Source organism: Perca fluviatilis, chromosome 12 (genome assembly GCF_010015445.1).
Source record: "Perca fluviatilis chromosome 12, GENO_Pfluv_1.0, whole genome shotgun sequence".
In the NCBI taxonomy this organism is placed as follows: Eukaryota; Metazoa; Chordata; class Actinopteri; order Perciformes; family Percidae; genus Perca; species Perca fluviatilis.
Window position 1 is genome coordinate 14,535,611 of NC_053123.1, and position 21,056 is coordinate 14,556,666.

A 21,056-nucleotide genomic window follows, 5' to 3' on the forward strand; every position below is an offset into this window, starting at 1 on the left:
AAGGGGAACATCTCCTCTATAAACACAGGGTGTTTATGGAATACAAATGACGCTCTAGCATCGAAGAGTCCTGCTGCAGGCTTTAAGCCACATACGTTAAGCTTAGCGGCAGGAAAGTAGAGAGGAGGGACATGAGAGAGACCGGAGAGAGAGAGGGCGGCAGGAATTGAAAAGAAGGCAGACTAGTAAAATGAAACAAGGTTTAGGAGGAGGCATGAAAACAATGACAATGACTAAAATATAAAAATTCTGTATATGTGGAAAAAGGTAGAATTCATAGAAAAACTCAGCACCCAGTTCACCCAGAGTATCAATGACACATTTATCATTTGCAGCTGGCATTTGAGGTGTGATTACGTACGGGTTATCGGGCTTGTTGAGGCAGGCGTTATCCATCCCGGGGAATGACAACATGGTGTCCATCAGCTGGGCGGAGTTGGGATTTTGGTTACTATGGAGTGAGAAAAACAGACAGTCAGCCTCAACTCAAAGGTTAGGCAGACATTTTAGTGAACAACACCATCAATACAACAATAATGAGGCTTCATAAGGCTTTAACATAGCAGAGAGGTTTGGTTTTAGTCATTATTGATTTATTCAAATCAATCTTGGTGGCTGGGGTTTCAAAGTTGGCATTTATCCAAGTTTCCTAGTAGAAAAGCAAGTATAAGTGAAATTTACTAAATCACAATATTGTGAATAACGTGACCATGGAGATAAAATCAGTGATTCTAATATCCTTACTGTGGGGAGCTGGACATACATTTAAGTGGATTTCTTTCATTTGAGCCTTCCCCTGCCTTTTAATAGACACAGAAGTATACTAATAAACATTCAGATCATTACATGTGTATTGTTCATAGAGGGAAGTCTAAAAAACACAGTGCTCTGAGAAAGTTCATAAAATGTGAAGACCACTACATATTACCTTCCCAAGAACCCATAAACCTATCATTGATTGCATTAAAAATATACATATTAACTTTCAATCTCTTTTGTATATCAAGCTGAAGAGGACTGGGGAGAGCGTCCATACCGTCTTTTATATGGATTGGCACCTCAGCATTTTCTCCCTTGCTACACATCCCCTTGATCAAACAACAGCGCTTCTGAGAATGAAGACATCTCGCAACCTACTGACACTCTTAATTTCTCTAACTTTGATCTCGCATCTCAAATGTCTTCATCACAATCATCTCTTTCCCTCGCGTTCTCTCTCACTCCCTCTCCTTGAGGTGAGTTTGCCCTTCAAAAAACTGCAGCTTCAAAATCATTTTATAACAAGTGAGACATGTCATCCCTGCAAATGATGAAGGAACCCACGAGATGCATCAGCCCTTTATCAAAGTTGCAGGAGTGTTGCAGTTAGCGGCTCTGTGTTTCAAAATGTTATCTTTTACTATGGTGTGTCCTTCAGGCCAAGCAGTAAAATTTTTGTAAACACCAAAACATGGCACCACAGTACAACATCCTCCAAGCTTTGCAGACCAAGCAACTTACAGAATAACAGAGATAACACTTGAGATACACACAGCTGTTTATACATTAAAATGTTTGGAGTAGTTTCCTGGAATTGCTCAGACATTTTACGTCAAAAATGTTGCTTTTTCGGGTGCTTTGGTGTGATTATTTGTTGCCACCTGAGTCTCAGTAGCATTGGTCTGACCTTGCCAAATTAATTGAAATAAAAGAGCAAAGTTTCAGAGTTCGATTGAACTGCTCCAAACATTCTTGGTGTAAAATCACCCTGATTAGCCTTGTTTTCTAATGTGGCCTCCCCTCACAGTGTTTTGCCAAGGAGACTGACCTGAAGAAAGAGTAGCTCGGTCCCAAGTTGTAAAGCGCAGGACTGAGCTCCAGCTCAGGATAGTGTCTCAGGTCGCTCCTGATGGAGCCCAGGCCCATAGCAAACACCATGAACAGAACAGGGAGTAGGATCTGGGAGATCAGGCCCTTCCAGTCTCTGCGGCTGTGGTGGAACCTCTTGATCAGTATGGCGGTCATCTGCTGCCAAGCCAGGGCCACGCCGCTCACCACGGATGAACCGGTAAGCTCTGGAACATGGAGACAGGATCTAATCATTTGTTTTTACTAACCCACTTACTATCTTACAGCCTTAATGATGCCTGATTTTTCTCTCGAGGGCACACTAAGCTAAAGGTTAACAGGTAGATTGTATCACAAAAGATGGCAGTGCAATCCATCAAAATGGTAAAGTTCCTGAACTAGGTCATCTTAGTAAGAATTCTTCAAATATTTTAAGGTTAAGTTTGAAAATCTAAAAAAAAAAAAAAAAACGAGAATGTTTCAGCATACTGTTGACTACAATGAACACTATAGTTGATGTCACTGCACAAATAGCAGTTATTATATAAATGCTACAATAGGAATTATATAAACATGATGCAAAGTTTTCCTTTTACTCACTGATCTTGTCATCAAAACTTGAGATGCTTCCACTGGAGTCTGAAGGGAAGCTGTCAATGGAATCAGTGTCGGAAACTGTCTCTGAGATAGAAAGTTGGCCGTCTTCAGCACCATCTTCTCTGTCAGTCAGCTGGAGGAACACCTACACGCATAAAAACAAAACATTAGCATCTGTGTATGTCAAAAAGCCTATCAGTAAAATGCAAAAATTAAGATTATGCATACATGCATGCATACATATTATGATCAAGTTTATGAGCACTAGCATGTTTTAACACAGGGATAATTCAAATCTACATTACCAGTTGAGCCTGTCGTTTTCTCCACTGTGTCTTCACTGTAAACCTGTGTTTTTGTGTGTGTGTGTGTATGAGATGAGTTTACCTCCTCTAGGGTGGTGTCAGAGATGCCATAGCACCCCAGCTGCAGAGCGTCCAGGTTGGAGTCCAGCGCGGTCAGGAGGGAGCGGTATGAGGAGGCGTTGGATGAGGTAAAGGGGGGCAGTGAGTAGACTAGGTCACCTCCCTGGGCATGCTTTAGTCGCGCTTCCGGTACATGAGCTTGGATGAAGGCCTTCAGTTCAGCATTGTCCAACTTCTCAGATTCTAGGTTGTGCATCTGCAGATAGAAAATTAGGAATAGATTATGACATGCTTTATTTTCAAGATTACACAGATTTACTACACACAACTACAAATCAGATGCTTAGAATATATATATTTTATTCTTTCTGTTTTTTGGGACTTCTATTCTCTACCGTTCTCTGCCTGCAAACATCATCCATTTGTGACTTTCGCTACATAAAGAAGGCGTTTGATAAAGCCTGAAACAGATGTAAGAAACTGCCAAAATACTGAATACTGAAGGAAACTTTAGGTTTGGCCTAAATATAGAACTGGCATTTAGGACACTACATGGGATAGAAGAATACTAATCGATTCGACAAGACGTCAAAAAAGAGCTTTCAATTGCTACATTAGGGAAGCAGTGGAATAAATGGTATGCTTAAAAAGTATGAGCCAGTTTGCAGCAGTCAGCAGAGCATTATTTGTGTTGGATTTAGCCTATTTAGCAGTTTTTCAGATATATCTGATACAAATCACACTATTGCAATATGTATTGTGTGCAACTCTAGGGTCCAATGTGGCAGAAGTAAAACCAAAAATGTATTCACACATGAACAGGCCAGCTCCTCTATAATGATGTATTGGGAAATGTAACTATTTAAGCTGGCTATGCATTATCCAAGATCGGTTATTGTTAAGAGAAAGTAAAATGCATCAGAGATCTGATATGTCACTTTCTCACTTCGAAGACAAAGGTTGTGGTCTACAATCACTCAACATTCACTTATGCTAAAATGGTAACATGGAGCACCAGGGAAATATGGATTATTTGAACAAAAATAATCCATAAAAAAAAAAAATGTCCCTAACATGGTGACTGGATGCCTGTGAGGATGAATACCTTCTTGGTGAGAGTGAGTTTGTAGCCCTGGCCCAGCTTGTCTTTCAGGTAGAAAGGGGATCCACAGCATTTTAATCCTCCTCTCTCCCAAAAAAAAAAAGCCCCCCCCCCCCCCCCCCCCCCCCCCCCCTCATCAGGTGGTTGCATGATGATGGTAGTGCGCTTGACAAGACGCACACATAAAACAATATGCAATATTTGTGAATGCATTATTATACCATTTCCTAACCTATAACTATAACTCACATGGAAGCTAAAGGGAATTGTGTGAATATTAAGAAATGTATTACATGAAAATGCAGTGATTCAATGTCAGTGAAATGCACACAATGAGATTATTGTAGGAGTTTCAAGGTTTTGAGAAGGGTGAAAAAACAAAATGAATGCCATATTTAGATGTCTTTTGGCAAAATTATACTCCCTAATGTCCTATTGTTGTGAGTACATGTTGGCCATTTAAGTGTAGCTGCAAACACACACATTTGCAACAACACACATCCAAATAAACAACCAAAAAACAGACATCACAAAGACAAAGTCACACACAAGATGTGTCGTGCACATATAATCATCAGAGAAACAGACGCACAAACAGCAAGCGATGCAGAAAGTTTAATTTGAAATAGAATCCCCTGGCACCAAAATCTCACTAACATCTGAGACAGGGCCAATTACAGAGGATATTTTTCCACAGCTACAATGATATAACATTTAGCAGTTTCTTTGCCATAGCTGCTGCTGGTGCCCTAAAAATGCCTAAATAAAATAATACTGGATCTCTTTTAGGTTATTACATGCTAAATTTAAAGGCAAAAGCCTGAGCAGGGAAAATCCCTCCAGGGTCGGCTCCAGGTTCCTACTCTTCTACTCCATTCCCTTTAAAAAATTGCAAAGGGGAGGCGTCTTCAGTGGAAAACACTAGAGCTTGGATTGTCTGTGCCATGTGAGTGTGTGCACTACAGAATGTGAATTTGAGTATGTTTGTACAAGGATTAGACATATAATAAAACTGTGTTGGTCTTCTTAATAGTCATCCTCATCTGATAGGATGAACATGATTAATTACACATTTATTGTGTGCTTATTAAATACCATTTCATGGTTCATGGAACCCCCTTACACTGAATAGCCTCTAATGTTAATCCAGAGTTACAAGGTGCTTTACAGGTGCACATAAAATACAACAAGATGTTTGGAAAAAATAGAACAAAACGTAAAAGGAAAACATAAAACCACTGGAGTCATAAGTTATAAAAATCCCAGCCAATACAGGCAGGTTTTTAAAAGCTTTTTAAAATGTGACACAGACTCAGCTGATTTCACCTGATGCTGAGGGGGATTTTGTTCCACAAAAGCATGAGCCTCACATTTGGTTTGGGGTGTTGGTGCAGAATTAGGAGTTAAAAAACCATAAATAAGTAGCAGAGACAAACCATGGGGGGCTTAAAACATAATCAAGAAAATATGAAAATTGAATTCTAAAACAAATAGGAAATCAATGTAATTCATCCAATGGCTGGTGTGATAGGCTGTCTGCGTCTAGTGTTTGTCAGAAACCTTGCTGTTACATTATGCACAAACTGTAGATGGTAATTGCTGCATGATTGAGGCAAGTACATAATAAATTGCAGTAGTTAAGGTGAGAAGAAATGAAGGCATTACAAAGTTGCACAGACAGACAGAACAAATTCAGGCCAAGTATCGAGCCTTGTGGGACCCCACATGACATATAAGGAGAGAATACTTTGCTTGTTTTGTTCTGTTCTTTGTTTCTTCTTCTGCTATTTGGTTCTGTTCCTCTTATCATTATCATCATTCTTATTAGTGGTAACAGTAATAACAGTGGTAATAGTAATAATAGACATAGTAGTAGTAGATTTAGCTTGGAGTTCAATGGAGAGTTTGTGAAAATAAATAAACGTTTTTAGTGTTCACTGTGTGTGTGTTTGTGTGTGTCTGAGAGGCTCACGTTTCTTGTACTGGATAACAATGTCCCAGATGTTGCGCCTGGAGCAGGGATCGACTCCTGTGGTGGGTTCATCCAGAACCACCAAGCGAGAGCCCCCTATGAAGGCGATGGAGATTGACAGCTTTCGCTTCATGCCTCCTGACAAGGTGCCCACCCGCTTGTGTCTGTGAGAGTACATGCCTGTCTCCTCTAGGATCCTGGTAGGGGAGTCAATGAAAAGCATTTAACATGGAACATACAGTATGTTAACATACTTTTCCTGTGCATTACAACACAGTTTCTGAGTTATACTTCAATCAGTTACCCAGCAGGGGTTTCTGAACTACAGAAACCAATGGGGAGGTACACTTTCTTGCCTTTAAGTTCAGGCTTATTACTGCTCCTCTTGTCATGCAGAAACCCTCCAGAAATAGTCTCATGATGCAATTCGGGGTTCAACCCATAGCTTACTGATGCCACAGAATGAAAACATGTTTTCCAATGCTTGCTCCTGTAAGCTTATCCATGAGGATGCAAAGGAACAAAAGGAGATAAAATAAAGTATGATAAAATCCTTGTGGAAAATGTGAACTTTTGTCCTAGCATGCTCAGAGAACAATATTATTCTCAACCTGCTTTTAATGGCTGTAAAAGTGTCTGATACATTTCACAGCTCTTGAGCGCGTAATAATTACTTTGTCCTTACCACAGGTTATAATTCTTCCATCAAGGGTTAGATACACCTGTATTCTTTTTAAAGGTCCCCTGTGTAACCAGTTACTGGTGTTAAGCACTGGATACTATTCACTGTAAAACTGGCATATTAACTTTTTATTGGAGGAATATGTAATTGGCTAAACTATAGATACCTTTTCATGATGTCTTTTAACAAAACAGATTATAAAATATATCCAATGGCACTGCTACATCACTCATAACCCCTGACATAATCTTTAAACATTAGCAAAGCATTATGACTGAGTGCATTATGATATTGAGCATGCTCCGTGTAATGGATAATTGATCACTCACGTGCGGACTTGTTCACGTAGTTCCCTGCGTGACCAGTGTGGGGCCTTGATCTGGCCGTACAGCAGCAGGTGCTCCTTGGTGGTCATGTGGTCAAAGAGGACGTCATATTGCATGCACACTCCTAGCTCTCTGCGAACAGCCTCGATGTTGGTTTGCATGTCTCTGCCGTACACCTCGATGGTGCCCGAAGATGGGGCGAAAAGGCCAGTCAGGAGAGACCTAAGCCCAAAGAGTGAACATTTGTTAATTCTGTTTTTTTGTTATTTCATGTGTAAAAAGCATATGATTCAGATATATAGTCAGACAGTTTTTTAATTACTTTTGCTCATATTTGCTACCTGGGATGTTAAATATTGAAAATGCCTTTTATTTTTGCCCCCTTAGCTATCTTTTGTACTCTCTCCCCAGTACTTTCTAGTTAAATTATGATTTGTTGGTGCAATGGACATTGTAGAACATGAAAGCCCTTCTTGGTTTAGGTTGTTTTAAACATTGTTGAATCTTATTCTGCTGATGCACTCATTGTGTTGCTTTGGATAAGAGCATCAGCAAAATTAGTCACATTTAAAATGTAAATGTAAGTGCTCCAGTTGATGAAGACCTGTCAGGCTAATCTCTACCACGGTGCATTTGCTGTGCCAGATTTGGACAAAACAATCTCCCTGTCAGCAGCAGACCCTTTTAAAGGGTCTGCTGATTAAAGGGATGCACAAATCAAATTGTAAAGACACCTCATACAGTATATGAATGGTCAAAATGCATTTGTATTCATCTTACGATATGCTGATACAGTAAAAACAGAGAAAGATTGTGCCACACATACATGGTGGTGGTCTTGCCGGCTCCATTGTGACCAAGCAGTGAGGTGATTTGGCCCTCGTAGAAGGAAAGATTAAGGTTTTGAATAGCTACTCGGTCGCCGTAGCTCTTGCTGAGACCATGGAGGGCAACGCCCACTGGGAGATTTGAGAAATCCTCCCCGGCCTGAGAGGAAAGAGTGCTCTGACCTGAGAGAAACATGGAGACAGAGGCAACCTGTAAATCAAACTTACAGGGGACAGGAATTAAATGAACAGTGAAAGAGAGATATAAATTTAGTGAGGTGCCGAGGTTAGAAAAAAATGACATGAAAGGAACGACATCATGTTCTTGCTTCAAAGCACAACACCTGAGGAGACAGCATTGCTTATTGTTATCTGCAGCAAGATAGTACAATGTCATTTTTCCCCCTGTACCTTTTCCCTTGTCATTGGAGAAGACAGGCTGGTTTTTCTGCATGATGTTGGTGAAGAGGAGTCCTCTGCCTATCTTAATGTTTGACTTCACACAACAGCACAGGTCAGCCCAGAAGGAGGCTTTGAAAGGGAAGTACCAAGGGGCAGAAATTCCGTAGTTTCCTGAAGGGTAAAAAAGAACCCAAGATATGTCATTATTACATGAAACACTATTTAAAGACGATGTCCTAAAATATATAAAGACCAACTATAAGATCAGATTTAACCCTTCTAGATAGACGAGAAGAGCTATTTTGCCCTTCACACATTCATTATCACAGCAAATTAAAAATAAATGTCTCAGATCAGACTTAACCGTATGGATGGCAAGACAACAAAAAGTTGATATATTCTTAGTATCAGGACTCCTCAAATTTAGGTCAATCTGCTTGAGTTGAGACTTGATTTGACAGGTTTACCTGGAAAGACCATGCGGATGTAACCCCCGATGAGGAAGTAGAGGATGGAGTCGATGAGCATTAGCCAGCACAGCCAACCGAACGAAGCCGTGTCTCCAGCAATGGGCGAGGTGTATGAGTTGCTCCAATGAATGCCTAAAGAAGCCAACAGAAGATTTAATTTGCTTCCCACTGACCAAAGTAGCTTATATGGCAAAGTGATCTTGTTTGATACAAGTCAGATGTCTACATGCATATACAGTACCTTCTCCTTGGGACTCGTACCGAGAGATATATTGACTGGCATAGCTGAAACAGGTCGGGGAAAACAAACCCTGTTGGAAAAACAAGAGACAAATTAGACAGGATACAGAAACAGAAGCAACAAAAAAGAAAACATCAAAAAATGTATCTTCTGTATTTTGACAAAAGGTTTCTATAATTCCTCTCTTCTGTGCTCTTGACAACTTTGTGTAGTATGAAGTTGATATACTTCAAAAGCATTTCTCTCTTTTTCTTTTCTTTCTCAGCATAATAAAAACTTTTGTTCAAGGCAAACAAGGCTTTAAATGTATGCAGTAATGTTATGTCTGACCTCCGATGAATGATCATATTAGACAGCAAGCGCAAAAAAAAAATAAACAAATAAAGCATGTATTAGGTACATGTGCACAATTTATGTCAGCATAAGAAGGCAGGAAAAGTGTGCACTGCAAACAGAAACAGTTGTTAACTGTCAGTTTGCCCTCCACTAACATTGCTACTTGTCAAATTGAAAAATAAAAATAAAACCTCAACCTCAATAGAAAAACTGCTGTTTACTACGACTATTTCATAAAGTAGCTGCCTTTTTGAGGCTGCGCTATCTTTTAAAATCATAATGTTGGTAAAATAGTTTTCTACAATGGATAGAGTAAATAACATTTTGGAATAAAATGAAATGACATTATAACTTCCTCTATGTTCCTTATATCTGCATTAAATTCTCGGTATCTTCCAGAGCAAATAAATGTTTTTGCTTTTTAGGTTATTACACATATCACAGTACTAATACTAGTTTAAGTCAAAACAAAGGAGGTTCAGAGGTTCCTTACCAGGGCGCTCTTCTGGGACAAGGTGAGATCTGTCTCTATGGCCACGACCACAATGAAGGGGAAGAAGCAGAGGATGTAAAGGAGGCTGCCACTCAGGCCGGCAATGTAGGTCTTGTCGAAGAAGGAGCTGACCAGGTAACTGAAGGACAGGATGCTCAAACCATAGTCGCAGAGGTACAAGAAAAGGATAAAGCCGTCACTGTTGGGCAGAATACGCCCATACTTCAGCACCAGCGTGAGGATGAAGATGGTCACCACCAAGTGGGCGGCGCATTCCAGGAACCAGGCAAAGAAGTGGCTGAGCGGGTTGACTCCCATCATTTTCATGTACTGTGGGAGAAACAAGAATAGCACCGAATGGGAATACAAGGAAATGTCCGACAGAAATGTCGTGTTCAAAGGAATGCTTTACTTATCACTATTATTATAAATAATTTGTATTTGACAATGAATGTGAGTGTTCTTTAAAAAAAAGAAAAACAAAAAGAAATTGACAGTATCATTACAGGGCATCTTAGAAACCAAGAAATCAGTGTTTAATGCAAAAATACAGTGGCAGATTTGATAATTTTCCAAGTAGAAAAAAACACTACCTCATGCAGCCTCAGCTCCCTCTCATGTACCAGTTTCTTCACAAAATCAGCAACGAACAGCACCCAGGCTATCATCATCATGATAGGGAAGACAAAAGAGATGGCCTCCAGGTACCTGGGGAATACAGAGATGCCAACTGTCAGTCAAATTTCTAGAAAACCTAACATCCAATCACTGTCAACAACAGCAGATAAAAATGGCCTATCATTCAGTCACTGGCTTGACAGAGAGACAGAGATGCAGAGTGGAAGAGCAATATCAGTGGAGGGTTTGGGGATTTTTTGACAGCCGTGTTATGATCATTTTATTATTTACGCAAAATAAATGCCTCTCTATTTTATATTTTGCTTTTTTGATCTAATCATATCTGGAGCCTGACACATAGGAATTCAGTGCTTGCTGTTTTTCATACTACCCAGCCTTATTTCACAGCTCATGTCAGAAATTGTGTTGCTAAGTTATAAATCAGAACGACAGAGAGGCAAGGTTTATCATATCTTACAGTTGGTCAGAGCGCAGCCAGAGACAGTGGCCCACGGGTGCTTCTTAGATGAGGTATCAGCACTCGAGGGCAAGAATAGGCATTATGGTCAAGCATGATTTATTGAAAGCAATGCAGTGTATCGATGCACAAGTTAATGCCAAGCCACTGTTTTGAAGTGGATATATACTACAGAGATGAGTGGTGTTCCTCAAGAGCCTTAAGGGTCTTTGAGTATATGGCCTTTAACAATAAATGTACAATAACAGTGAATATTCATGCACGTGGTGCGGAGCCAATTATAATGCGAAAGGTTCCTATGAATGACTACCTACTGTCAGTCCCAAGTGGCAAATAAATAATGAGAGAGGATGCATTATTCCACATCAATGCCTTTACTTCCCCTCAGAGACATTGTGGGTCCTTTCATAATGCATGCATCCATACGGGTGCATGTTCGTACGGCATGTGAGTGTGCATCCATGTATTTAGGGAACTCACTCATCCCGGGGGTGGCAGGGATAGGGGAAGGGCTGCAGCTGGACGGCTGGCTCCATGACTCTCTGTCCAGTCTGGGTCTCAATGATAGCCCGATCGATGTTCTCCTGCAGGTAGATGAAGCCACGGTTGTAGCGCATTCTCTGACTGCCCGAGATGTGGTTTTCTTTTACAAAATAGGAGTCCCGAACTTTGTCAGTTCGCATGACGTTGTCCATGTGCATGCGGATAGTGTAGCTGACTTTGGGAGGTAGGGAGGATGTGGAGGAGGAAGACCTGGCCTGACGCTTCTTGGATGAGTCCTCGTCTTTGGGAAGCTTGAAGATGACACCTTAAAGACAGATTGCACCATTTCACTGCACACACTTTAAACTTAAGGACAGCATTACAAGACCAGACTAGCAGTTATGTTCCTTGCCCTAGATGAACTGTTGCAGAGTCAGATCTCCTGTAAGCCTTCTCACCTCAACTCATTATCAACAGAGAATAACCCTTTAGAGGAAGCATCTTAGATTACAAGTAAGGTGGATGTACCTTTGAAGCTGCCAGCCTCTATCACAGGCTGGGCTTTACCACAGACACACGCTTTACCACAGACACAAGTCCCGAAAAAGTACAGTATTTTGTGGGAAGATGAATCAATATTCAAAATCACTACACTGTCACAAATGAACCTGGAGGCCAGAATGAGTCTGCTTTTGTCACATGAAAAGCTTTTGCATTATTCCCAATTTTTACTCACTTGCGTAGAGATCACGGTTTTTGGCAAGGTCCTGAGCTGCAGTGTTGAGCTCATCAGCAGAGTCGTAGCCACGGTAACGGTCAAACTTGATACAGGAGGAGAGGTTTACCATCAGGGTGGACAAGATGGTGATCTGATCCAGTAAGGGTTTGTTGTTCTCCAGCATGACGGTCATGTTAGCTTTGGAAAAGAAAAAGAAATTTAGAAATTTACCGACAGGGTTAAAAGAAACTGAGTGCAGTTTTAGATTTGACTGCTGTAAATCCAAATTAAAATCATGACATTTGTTGTGTCTGTTTAGTGTCATGCCCTGTTGTGTTATATGTTAACTAAGATAGAAATGTGGTCTGACAATATAATGCAATCTAATTAAATACCTGTACGTCAAAGTCATCCCTTGAGGAAAAAAATGACTGACATACATAATCACATCAAGGAGAGAAGCCCCAAAAAATGCATGTTGAAATGAGTGCAATGCTTCCTGTAAACCTAAGGAGCAGTCCTATTTTCTAATGGCATGTATATTGTACAGGCAATAAGTAAAGTAGAAATATAAAGGTAAGCCCGGTGTCTGCAGCTTACAAAATAAGACCTTCAAATGCTCACTTACAGAAGTTGCTGAGCGTCTCCTTCAGTGTGCCGACATTGATGTCTGTCAGCATCTCAATGAAGCTCACAACAAAGGAATTGCCGAGGGAATTCTGACAGGAGGGGAGAGAGAGTGGAAGAGACGATGCACAACATCAAGATTCGGCTGCTGAAACTCGTCGCAGACCACTGCAAAGTTTATCTCCAGAATTTCAGCCAGCCGACAGTGAGCCAGCAAGAATTATTAGATATACAGGAGACAGTTGTGTGTTTTCATACCTGCAGCATTGGTAATGTTTGGCTGAGTATTTGGGCAGAATTTACAATGTAGTTGGAGGACTTAATCCAGTCCTTGGAGTACTTCCTCAGATTTGCAAACTCATGCAGGGTGGCATTGGCCTGGACAAGGAGAGGACAAGGACATGTAGAACATGTGGAATGGCTGGGTATCAGCAAGATTTCATAACATTTTGTGTGTTTGTGTGTGGCTGGTTAAAGTAGAAGATGGCGGAGCATACAGTACAAATATGTGTATACCCCCTTGCAACACTGTATTTCTCGTTTACTACATGCCAGTCAAGGGTGCGTTAAGACTAGACAGGTAACTATCGTTTAGAAGAGGTAGAAGTAGAAGTTACAAAAACATTTGCAAAAGCGTGACAAAGTCAGATGAGGGTTTTGGGAGGATATAGAACATACAGTTCATAAAGGCCACGCAGGTGCATACCCACAGACAAGCTGGCTGTGACATGTTTGAGTATGTACTGTATACCTTCTCCATTATAGCCCTGGTGACAGGTGTGTCAGGGGTATACAGAATTTGTCCCATCAGCATGGGTTTGAGGAAGGCCCAGGCGATGGCTCCTCCTGTGGTATTGACCATGTCCAGGTACATGCTCATACAGAATGGACCTACACAAGGAAAGAAGAGGGGAGGACAATTAGATATACAGTATTCACAACGGTAAATGTTTTAATTGTCCAATGGTTAAGTTTGATATCTTTTTTGTGAAGTTTTTAAGACAGTTTTAGGATCATTTTTTTTAGCTTTAAAGATAAGGCTGATGTTATTTGTTATTGTCAACAAATTCAATGAAAGAACAATAATGCGTAAGTCATTCCTGACTACTGTATAATCTTTTAAATGGTCACAACTATGTAGTTCCAATAATCCTGGATGGTATAATCAATTGATCTGTTAGTTTTGGTCTTTTAATGGGACCTGCTGATGATAAGAAACATTATTTAATCCTTATTCATGTATGAATTGTAAACAGAACTTTCCAATGTCTTATGGTAGCGAAAGTGGTGCAAATAATTAGCCATTATTGGTGGCTCCAGATTTCCTTAGAACAGCCGGAGTTTTAAATTTCCACTTTCTACGAGCAGAAAAGTGTCCACCCATATCCAAATTCAATTTAGAGGGGTAGGATACTCTAGTCTGCAACTCACTGTCACTGTGTGACTTAGGCGAAGAACACAAATAAAAACACTACCTCGTAAAGTGAGGAAAATGTCTGTTTTTATCTCTCTGATGTGCATACAGTACATGTACTTATTTTTTATTATGCATATCTTGTAATAAGACAATACTAACTATAAATGCTTTTGAAAGCAAAGGAATCCCATGAAAAACACTGAATACCAAGACCAAATATACAGTTAAGAATGGTTACTGCCAAAGCCCCAAATCTTTCCCACTCCAAACATACTGGCGTTTTGTGGAATCTTGAACCTCTCAATCATCTCCTCCCTCTGGCGGGGGTTGGGAAAGGAGACATTTGACTCTGGCATGACGGGGAGTTTGGAGATTCCAAGCAGAGCCAGGATACCTTTACTGCACAACGCTCGAGAGAGGGTGACAAATGTAGCTCTGCTAGAGATGCTGGACCTCTGTCCTCTCACCATCTGGGGGAAAACAGAAATTGAAACTGTTAATACTGTATGATAGTCATGTATTCAAAATGTAATAGTTGTCATGCAAATGGGAATAATAATCTGAAGTCCATTTAAAACAGAAAATTAAAAGAAGAAATCGATGGTGCCTGCACCAGTTTTGTGTATGCAGTATGGTCACAGGTATATTTTAAGCACTGAAACTGCATTCCTCTGTTTCAAACATAAACACACATGTGAATACATTGTGGGTGACTGACAAGTGACTGTACAGTAGCAAAGACATACTTCGTTAAATTCGTTGTTGGCCACCAGGTTGCGGTCTTGGATGGAGAGCATGTGGGTTTGAAGTTGACCAACGGCAGGAAGAATCATGTTCATCGTGTTGGTTATAGTCTCAGCCATCTTGAGCAAAACTCCCACCAGGTTTTGCATTTCTTCAGACAACACCATCTGAAAGACAGGGAACAACATTCAAACATGTTTATGTAGTTTAATTTCCTCACTGTGACTGCTCTTTTTTCTTTCTTCTCTAGTCTTTACATGAGACAAGTGCTGCTCTTTAATCTATGGGTTATGGGATTTGAATCAGAATCAAAAAACAGATTAGGACAACATAACAATTCGGGCAGTGGTGGCCTAAAGGTTAGAGAAGCGAGCTTGTGACCGGGAGGCCGTCGGTTCAATCCCCAGACCGACAGGATAAAATCTGGGTGGGGAAAGTGAAAGAACAGCGCTTGTCCCTCCCTCATTACCACCACTGAGGTGCCCTTGAGCAAGGTCCTTAACCCCAACCGCTCCAGTGGAGCTGCTCAGTGGCCAGCAGATCAGACTGTGGTTGTACTGGGCAGCTTCCAGGTATGAATGTGGAACTGTGTGAATGTGATCAGGGCGTTCCTGCAAAAGAGAGGCTGCCTCTCAGTGTGTAACGGACGACCAGGAGACAGACTGCAGTAGAGAAGCTGAGCTTTATTAACAATGATCCAACAACGAGCAGGAAGCAACAGGCAGGAAATCTGGTAGCTGGGTAGGCAGGTTTCAGAGCAGCAGCAGACAACAGGATCCCGAAGTACAGGGTAGGCAAACTTGGAATGACTAGGCTTAACGTGCGTGGTCAAAGCGTCATGTGGAAACGAGACTTGACAAGGAGTGTGTGTGGTTGTGCTGCTTATGTAGGTGGTGGCTGATTAGTTGCAGGTGGTGGACTGAGGATGAGGCTTGATGAGGTGCAGGTTGTATGTATAGGACTGAGGGGACTGGGAGAGTCTGATCTGCGTGAGTGACGAGGGGTATGAATCAGTGGGAGGAGTGTGTGCTGGAGAATGAGAGAGAGTGAGTGCTGGTGACAGTGAATGGGGAAACAAACAGTCAATGAACACTGACTAACAGTCCAAGACACCCTGACACAGTGAACCTCCCCTGAATAAATAAAGGTTAAATAAAAAAAAAAAAAAAAACATATTAAATAAAACCCAGAATTAAAATAACCAAAATTATCTTTTTCTGAGTACATGCTGCATTTGAAAAAGAAAAGAGGCATATTAAATGAACCTGTTGGTACACTTTTTGAAATTAATGTATCTGGGTAACTAAATTCGTTTTAGGGATAGGCAGTTTTGTGAGATCAAATAGAAAAAAACGTTACTAAACACAGTTATTAAATGTGTGAGGGAGGAAGAGCTTTGTCTAGTGAACAAATATTTTCTTGTACAAAAACATTTCTCTCTTTCTTACATGTTCCTCAAACAAACACACTGGAGCATCAAACTTGTTTTGCGACTGCCAGAAGAGAAACAATTTTTTTGGCCATTACAGAAGAATGTGCAATCACCCCATGCTCACATTTTGTAGTATTTTTACAAATATAAAAAAGTGTACCATGTTAACTTTCTTTTGACAAAAGAGTCTTGAATTCAGCCTTACTCTGTAGATGAGTTTCTCCATGCTGAGATGGCGAGCCATCAGTAGTGAGAAGCTGTACCACTGTTCAGCAGACAAGGAGCAGAAGGTGTTTAAGATGACCTCATCTGTCTCTTTCATTTTCATGGCTGCTTTGGAGCTGCAATGACGCAGGTTGACGAACCAGGACAGGATCTGTTTCAAAAGCATGTGAAAACAGTTAATACTGGCAACAGAAGCACAGGAGAAGGTAAATCATGCATAGAACAGCCATAAACCCAATCCATGCTCTAATAATGCATTTACATCGCTGAAACCAGAGTCCTACTTTCAAACTATTCACCGAAGGCTTTATACTGTAAATGGGTTTTCAAATCCCTATGCTAGGGTGGCATTTTGGGTTTGATTGCTCCTCCATTTAGTTACAACATGTAGTATGTTAGGGGAAAAGTCAATCCTGCTGCTCTGAATGCTTGGCAAGAATGGTGTGCTATCAAGCATACATGCTGAGACAATAATGACGATTTGTAATAGTAAAACTATGAAAAGTGCCACCCAGACTCAACCGTTTCTTCAAATTAGCAATCATGGAAATATGCTCCAATTCAAGAGACATGTATGAGTCACATCGGTCGTCTACTGTACACTACTGTTATTTTACCTGTGTAGTGTGCAGACAGTGATTACTACCAGCTAATAAACTCTTATGATTTTCTGTGCAATACCTAATCTGTGGTGTAGCAAAGACTTAAAGAGGACAGCCTTTTATTTCAAGTTTAAGTCATTTCTGCTCTGAAGAAATGGTCCATGTACAGTGGTCAGCCACTGAGTGATTTTGATTAAGCTTGCAATTCAGTATGTATCCATTGTACTGTAAAGGCAATAGTTTATTTATTTGTAGCCTGGTTGATACAGTATTAAATAAAAGCTGGCTTAATGAAAGCAACTTCTGTGCCATTAGCTGAATGTTACAGTAGTATCATTCAGTGACAGTCAAGTACATTTGCTGTAAATTGCACCATGTAGCACCAGGAAATGGATGCAGGAAAAAAACAATACAATGATGCAAGTCCACATAAAGCTAATCAAGGGAAACATGGCACAGATTTCAGGGTATAGAACCACATCTCTTCAAGAGAATACAATTAGGACCTTGTTCCACACTACTGTATTTCTGCGCGCTGAGTTGATCCCGCGGGCGCTGCGTCGAGGAGTAAACCTCTATATGTGGGCGCGCACTCTACCAACTGAGCGCCCCCACGACTGTCACTTTAACCACACCACTGTCACTTTACCTTGCAATATTTGTCTCCTTGTATAGCTTTTATATTCTTATTTTAGTTTAGTTTTTTATATTTTAGTTTTATTATTTATTCTTTTAATTTCTCTATTTATCTGTACTATTGGTGTCTGTGTTCTGCTGTAACAACCGAATTTCCCCTGTGGGGATCAATAAAGGTTTATCTTAACCTATAATACTGTATGTGGATACATACTGAGGATGTCCCTGGCTCACCTCTAAGTTGTTGTTTGGTACTGTGGTTTCCATCAGGACGAGGAGAGCAGCTGGATCAAAATACATGTGTTGCTGAACATCCACAAGGAAGGCTGTTTTATTCCTCAGCATCTCACCGACCGTCACCACTCCTGGGAAATAGAGAGATATAGGAGGAGAGGAGCAAGTTGAAAAGTATGTTTTTTTATGATAACATTGATACAGTGTATTGTTTTTGTTGTTTTATATGGAACCATTATATGTAGTTTCACTTCTATAATGGAGGAATACTCAAAGTGAATTATTTTTACTTTCAGTTGCATTTTTCATTGAATTCTTAAAGTAGGTGTCTTGTGAATGTGGTACTGCTGTTCAGATGTAGCTTTCTTTTTTTCATTGCCAATTGCCAACACCTATTTAATACAAAAAACTCTCTTTGAAAGAGCTACACCTGGCTGTTGTTTTGGCAGAGAGGACACCTTCTGAAGCTGAAAGAGTACAATGCTGAATGACATTAATGGTTTTCTCAGTCAGCCAATCACAATAAAGGAGACACTGGTTTAATGGTTACTAGAGCAACATTCATGGACAAAGTAACAGTGGAGAAATTGGCCACTGTAGTAAGTTATTATTGTTAATTAATCCAGCAACAGTCAAAGTGGTGACGTCAGACACGAGTGAGCGACAGGTGAGCTGAAATAAGCGGTCTGCTGCTATGGAAACAAGATTTGTGATCTCCTTTTTTCTACTGATAGTACACCAGGCATCGCCCTTTTAATACAAAAATGACCACAGCTCTTAAGCAGAATTTTGGACAGATCAAAACTTACTTTTTGGGTCCCAAGTAACTACTGTTTTTTCCCCCAAAATTGATATATATTCAATATTTGCACATTTATAATCTATATAACATTTTGGATATAAACTCTTCTTCTCTCATATGTGTTCGTTCTTTTCCTTATTCATAATTAGCCAGCCAAGAAGTTATAAACAAAACAACAAAATCAGCAGTGAGAAGTCCAATATGTGTGGCGGGAAAAGCAGAAATGTAATATCTGGTAGGTCTACTATAAAACTGTGTAATAGTGGAGGAGAAATGTAAAATATCTATTTAGAGAAATTCCTCACCTGGGGAGGTGATGTTAATGTTGAAAGAGCTCAGCATGCTGGTGTTAAAGTCTAAACCTTGACTCAACACAGAGGACCTGTAAACACACACACAGACACAACATATAAATGCACTTAAATCAAGAAATACAAAAAATATTTCATAAAAGGAAACTTTGCCTTTATTTAAATAAAAATACAAATGCTGCCAGGCGTCCTGCAGGCTAAATGGGCTGAGGTGAAACTTCAGTTAATCCAACACAAAAAAACTTTGCTTATTGGCCCCAAACGACAGCAAGGGTAACTGTCTGATTTTGCAGACTTCAATACTCTCAAATCCTGGGAGGTGCAACAGCCCGGACCAATCTGTGATATTATTTAGCAAATGATACAGAAGCGATAAAAGAGGTAAAGATCTAGACGATTGTGAGAGCAGCATTCTCTTTACAAAGTGCTGCTCATTGCTGTGAAAACTCTTGAAAGAAAAACTGGCAACACTTTACTTGAAGGTATCTACATAAGAGTGACATGATACTGTCATGAACACAGTCATGACACAGTCATGACACATGAACCCTAATCCTAACTCTAACCCTAACCCTAACCCTAACCATAATCATAATCATAATCATAATCATAACCCTAACCATAACCATAACTTGTCATGAAAAAAACCAAATGAAACTTACTAAAAGAAGCATTGTTTCATAAACGTTTATGAGAGTAAGAGTGACATGACAGTGTCATGACAATGTCATGTCACTCTTATGTAGATACCTTCAAGTAAAGTGTAAGAAGACAGTGCTGTACCAGTGTGAATGGACGTTGTAGGTTTTAGGTTCTCCGATGACAGTCTGGAATATGGCGTCGGTCAGAGAGGTCCCGTTCATCAGCAGAGTCTCAACCAACATCTGCAGGCTGGGTAGAAGAGTGTTACACAGCTGACCAGGCTCAACGGAGAGGGCCCACATCAGCAGACGCACAGACTCCGTTTTCTCCAAGGTGCACACCTACAATGAATCAGTCACATAAGCAGCACCAAGTAAGTTTCTGGTAAAACCTCAAGATCAAACATATGCAACAAAGATTGGTTGGTTAGACATATTTTGCTGCCCACTCTGGCGTGGGAATACTTTACTAGATGGTTCATTTTAGGACTTTAGGGTTAGGGCTAAAGTAGTCTATATCGACAACGTTTCATTTATGGAATTGTTCCGATGCTGCCGGAGGTTCGGCAAGATGTCCCTCATTTTCGGCCGGAATGTCTGTCACGTTCCGCTTTCGTTGTGTTGGCATTCTAGGACTATGGTTAACTGCTCCTTAGATCTCTGCAGGATAAATCCAGACTGCTAGCTAGACTATCTGTCCAATCTGAGTTTTCTGTTGCACGACTAAAACAACTTTTGAACGTAAACGTTCCACCAAAACAAGTTCCTTCCCGAGGCTTTTTTGCAGAGGCACCGCCATTGAGTCCGGCACTTAGCGCCGCCCAAGACGATTGTGATTAGAATTTTAAATGCCAATAAACCAGAAATGCCAATAAACCAGAGCACGTTTTTCTCCCATCCCGAAATGTTGTGTCGACTAGTCAGACCCTCCTCCAAAGCGCTGTGGAGATAGGTTTGGCAATGCAAGACTAGACTGTGTAAAAAAATCTGTCTCACTGTGACTCCAAGAACTCCAATCCAACTAAAGAATTTGACTGGGTTTTTCTGGTGATGATTCTGTCCTTCAGACTTTCCCTTCAGGTCTGAGTAAATCATTGAATACTTGTGATTTATGTAGCTCTTTTGGCACTGGCAACAATTAATAGCTTTTTAGCATTTAATCAAAAAGCATACAGCTGTTAACCTACAAAAACCCATTTAGTTCGAAATGTTATCGAAGTCTAATTAGTGGTGTTGTTTTTGTGGGCTATTCATGTTCATTTTGAAGCTATATTTTTATCCAGTTTGACCACTTTCAAACAACACAGTGTTATAACCACAACATATCATGACCAACCTAATAACACTGCTGGGACTCTTTTATCACAGGCACACTCATGGCCACATTTATGTAATTTTGTATAAGTTTTACAATATCAAAATCAATTGTAATAATAATGGTGCTTATT

At 40.4% G+C, this 21,056-nt stretch overlaps 1 protein-coding gene across 1 annotated transcript in view; it reads right to left on the bottom strand.

Moving 5' to 3' along the window:
- The window catches only part of abca12 (ATP-binding cassette, sub-family A (ABC1), member 12), a 67,626-nt gene that overhangs the window by 16,011 nt on the left and 30,559 nt on the right, over positions 1–21,056 (bottom strand). The window contains 24 exon segments of the mRNA XM_039817649.1: positions 362–451; positions 1,808–2,054; positions 2,428–2,569; positions 2,812–3,045; positions 3,895–3,976; positions 5,815–6,060; positions 6,875–7,093; positions 7,698–7,881; positions 8,110–8,271; positions 8,568–8,702; positions 8,812–8,881; positions 9,641–9,970; positions 10,234–10,348; positions 11,217–11,544; positions 11,956–12,135; positions 12,566–12,656; positions 12,823–12,942; positions 13,316–13,455; positions 14,256–14,451; positions 14,728–14,892; positions 16,363–16,533; positions 17,855–17,985; positions 18,962–19,038; positions 19,751–19,950. Coding sequence (XP_039673583.1) covers positions 362–451; positions 1,808–2,054; positions 2,428–2,569; positions 2,812–3,045; positions 3,895–3,976; positions 5,815–6,060; positions 6,875–7,093; positions 7,698–7,881; positions 8,110–8,271; positions 8,568–8,702; positions 8,812–8,881; positions 9,641–9,970; positions 10,234–10,348; positions 11,217–11,544; positions 11,956–12,135; positions 12,566–12,656; positions 12,823–12,942; positions 13,316–13,455; positions 14,256–14,451; positions 14,728–14,892; positions 16,363–16,533; positions 17,855–17,985; positions 18,962–19,038; positions 19,751–19,950 — 4,055 coding nt within the window.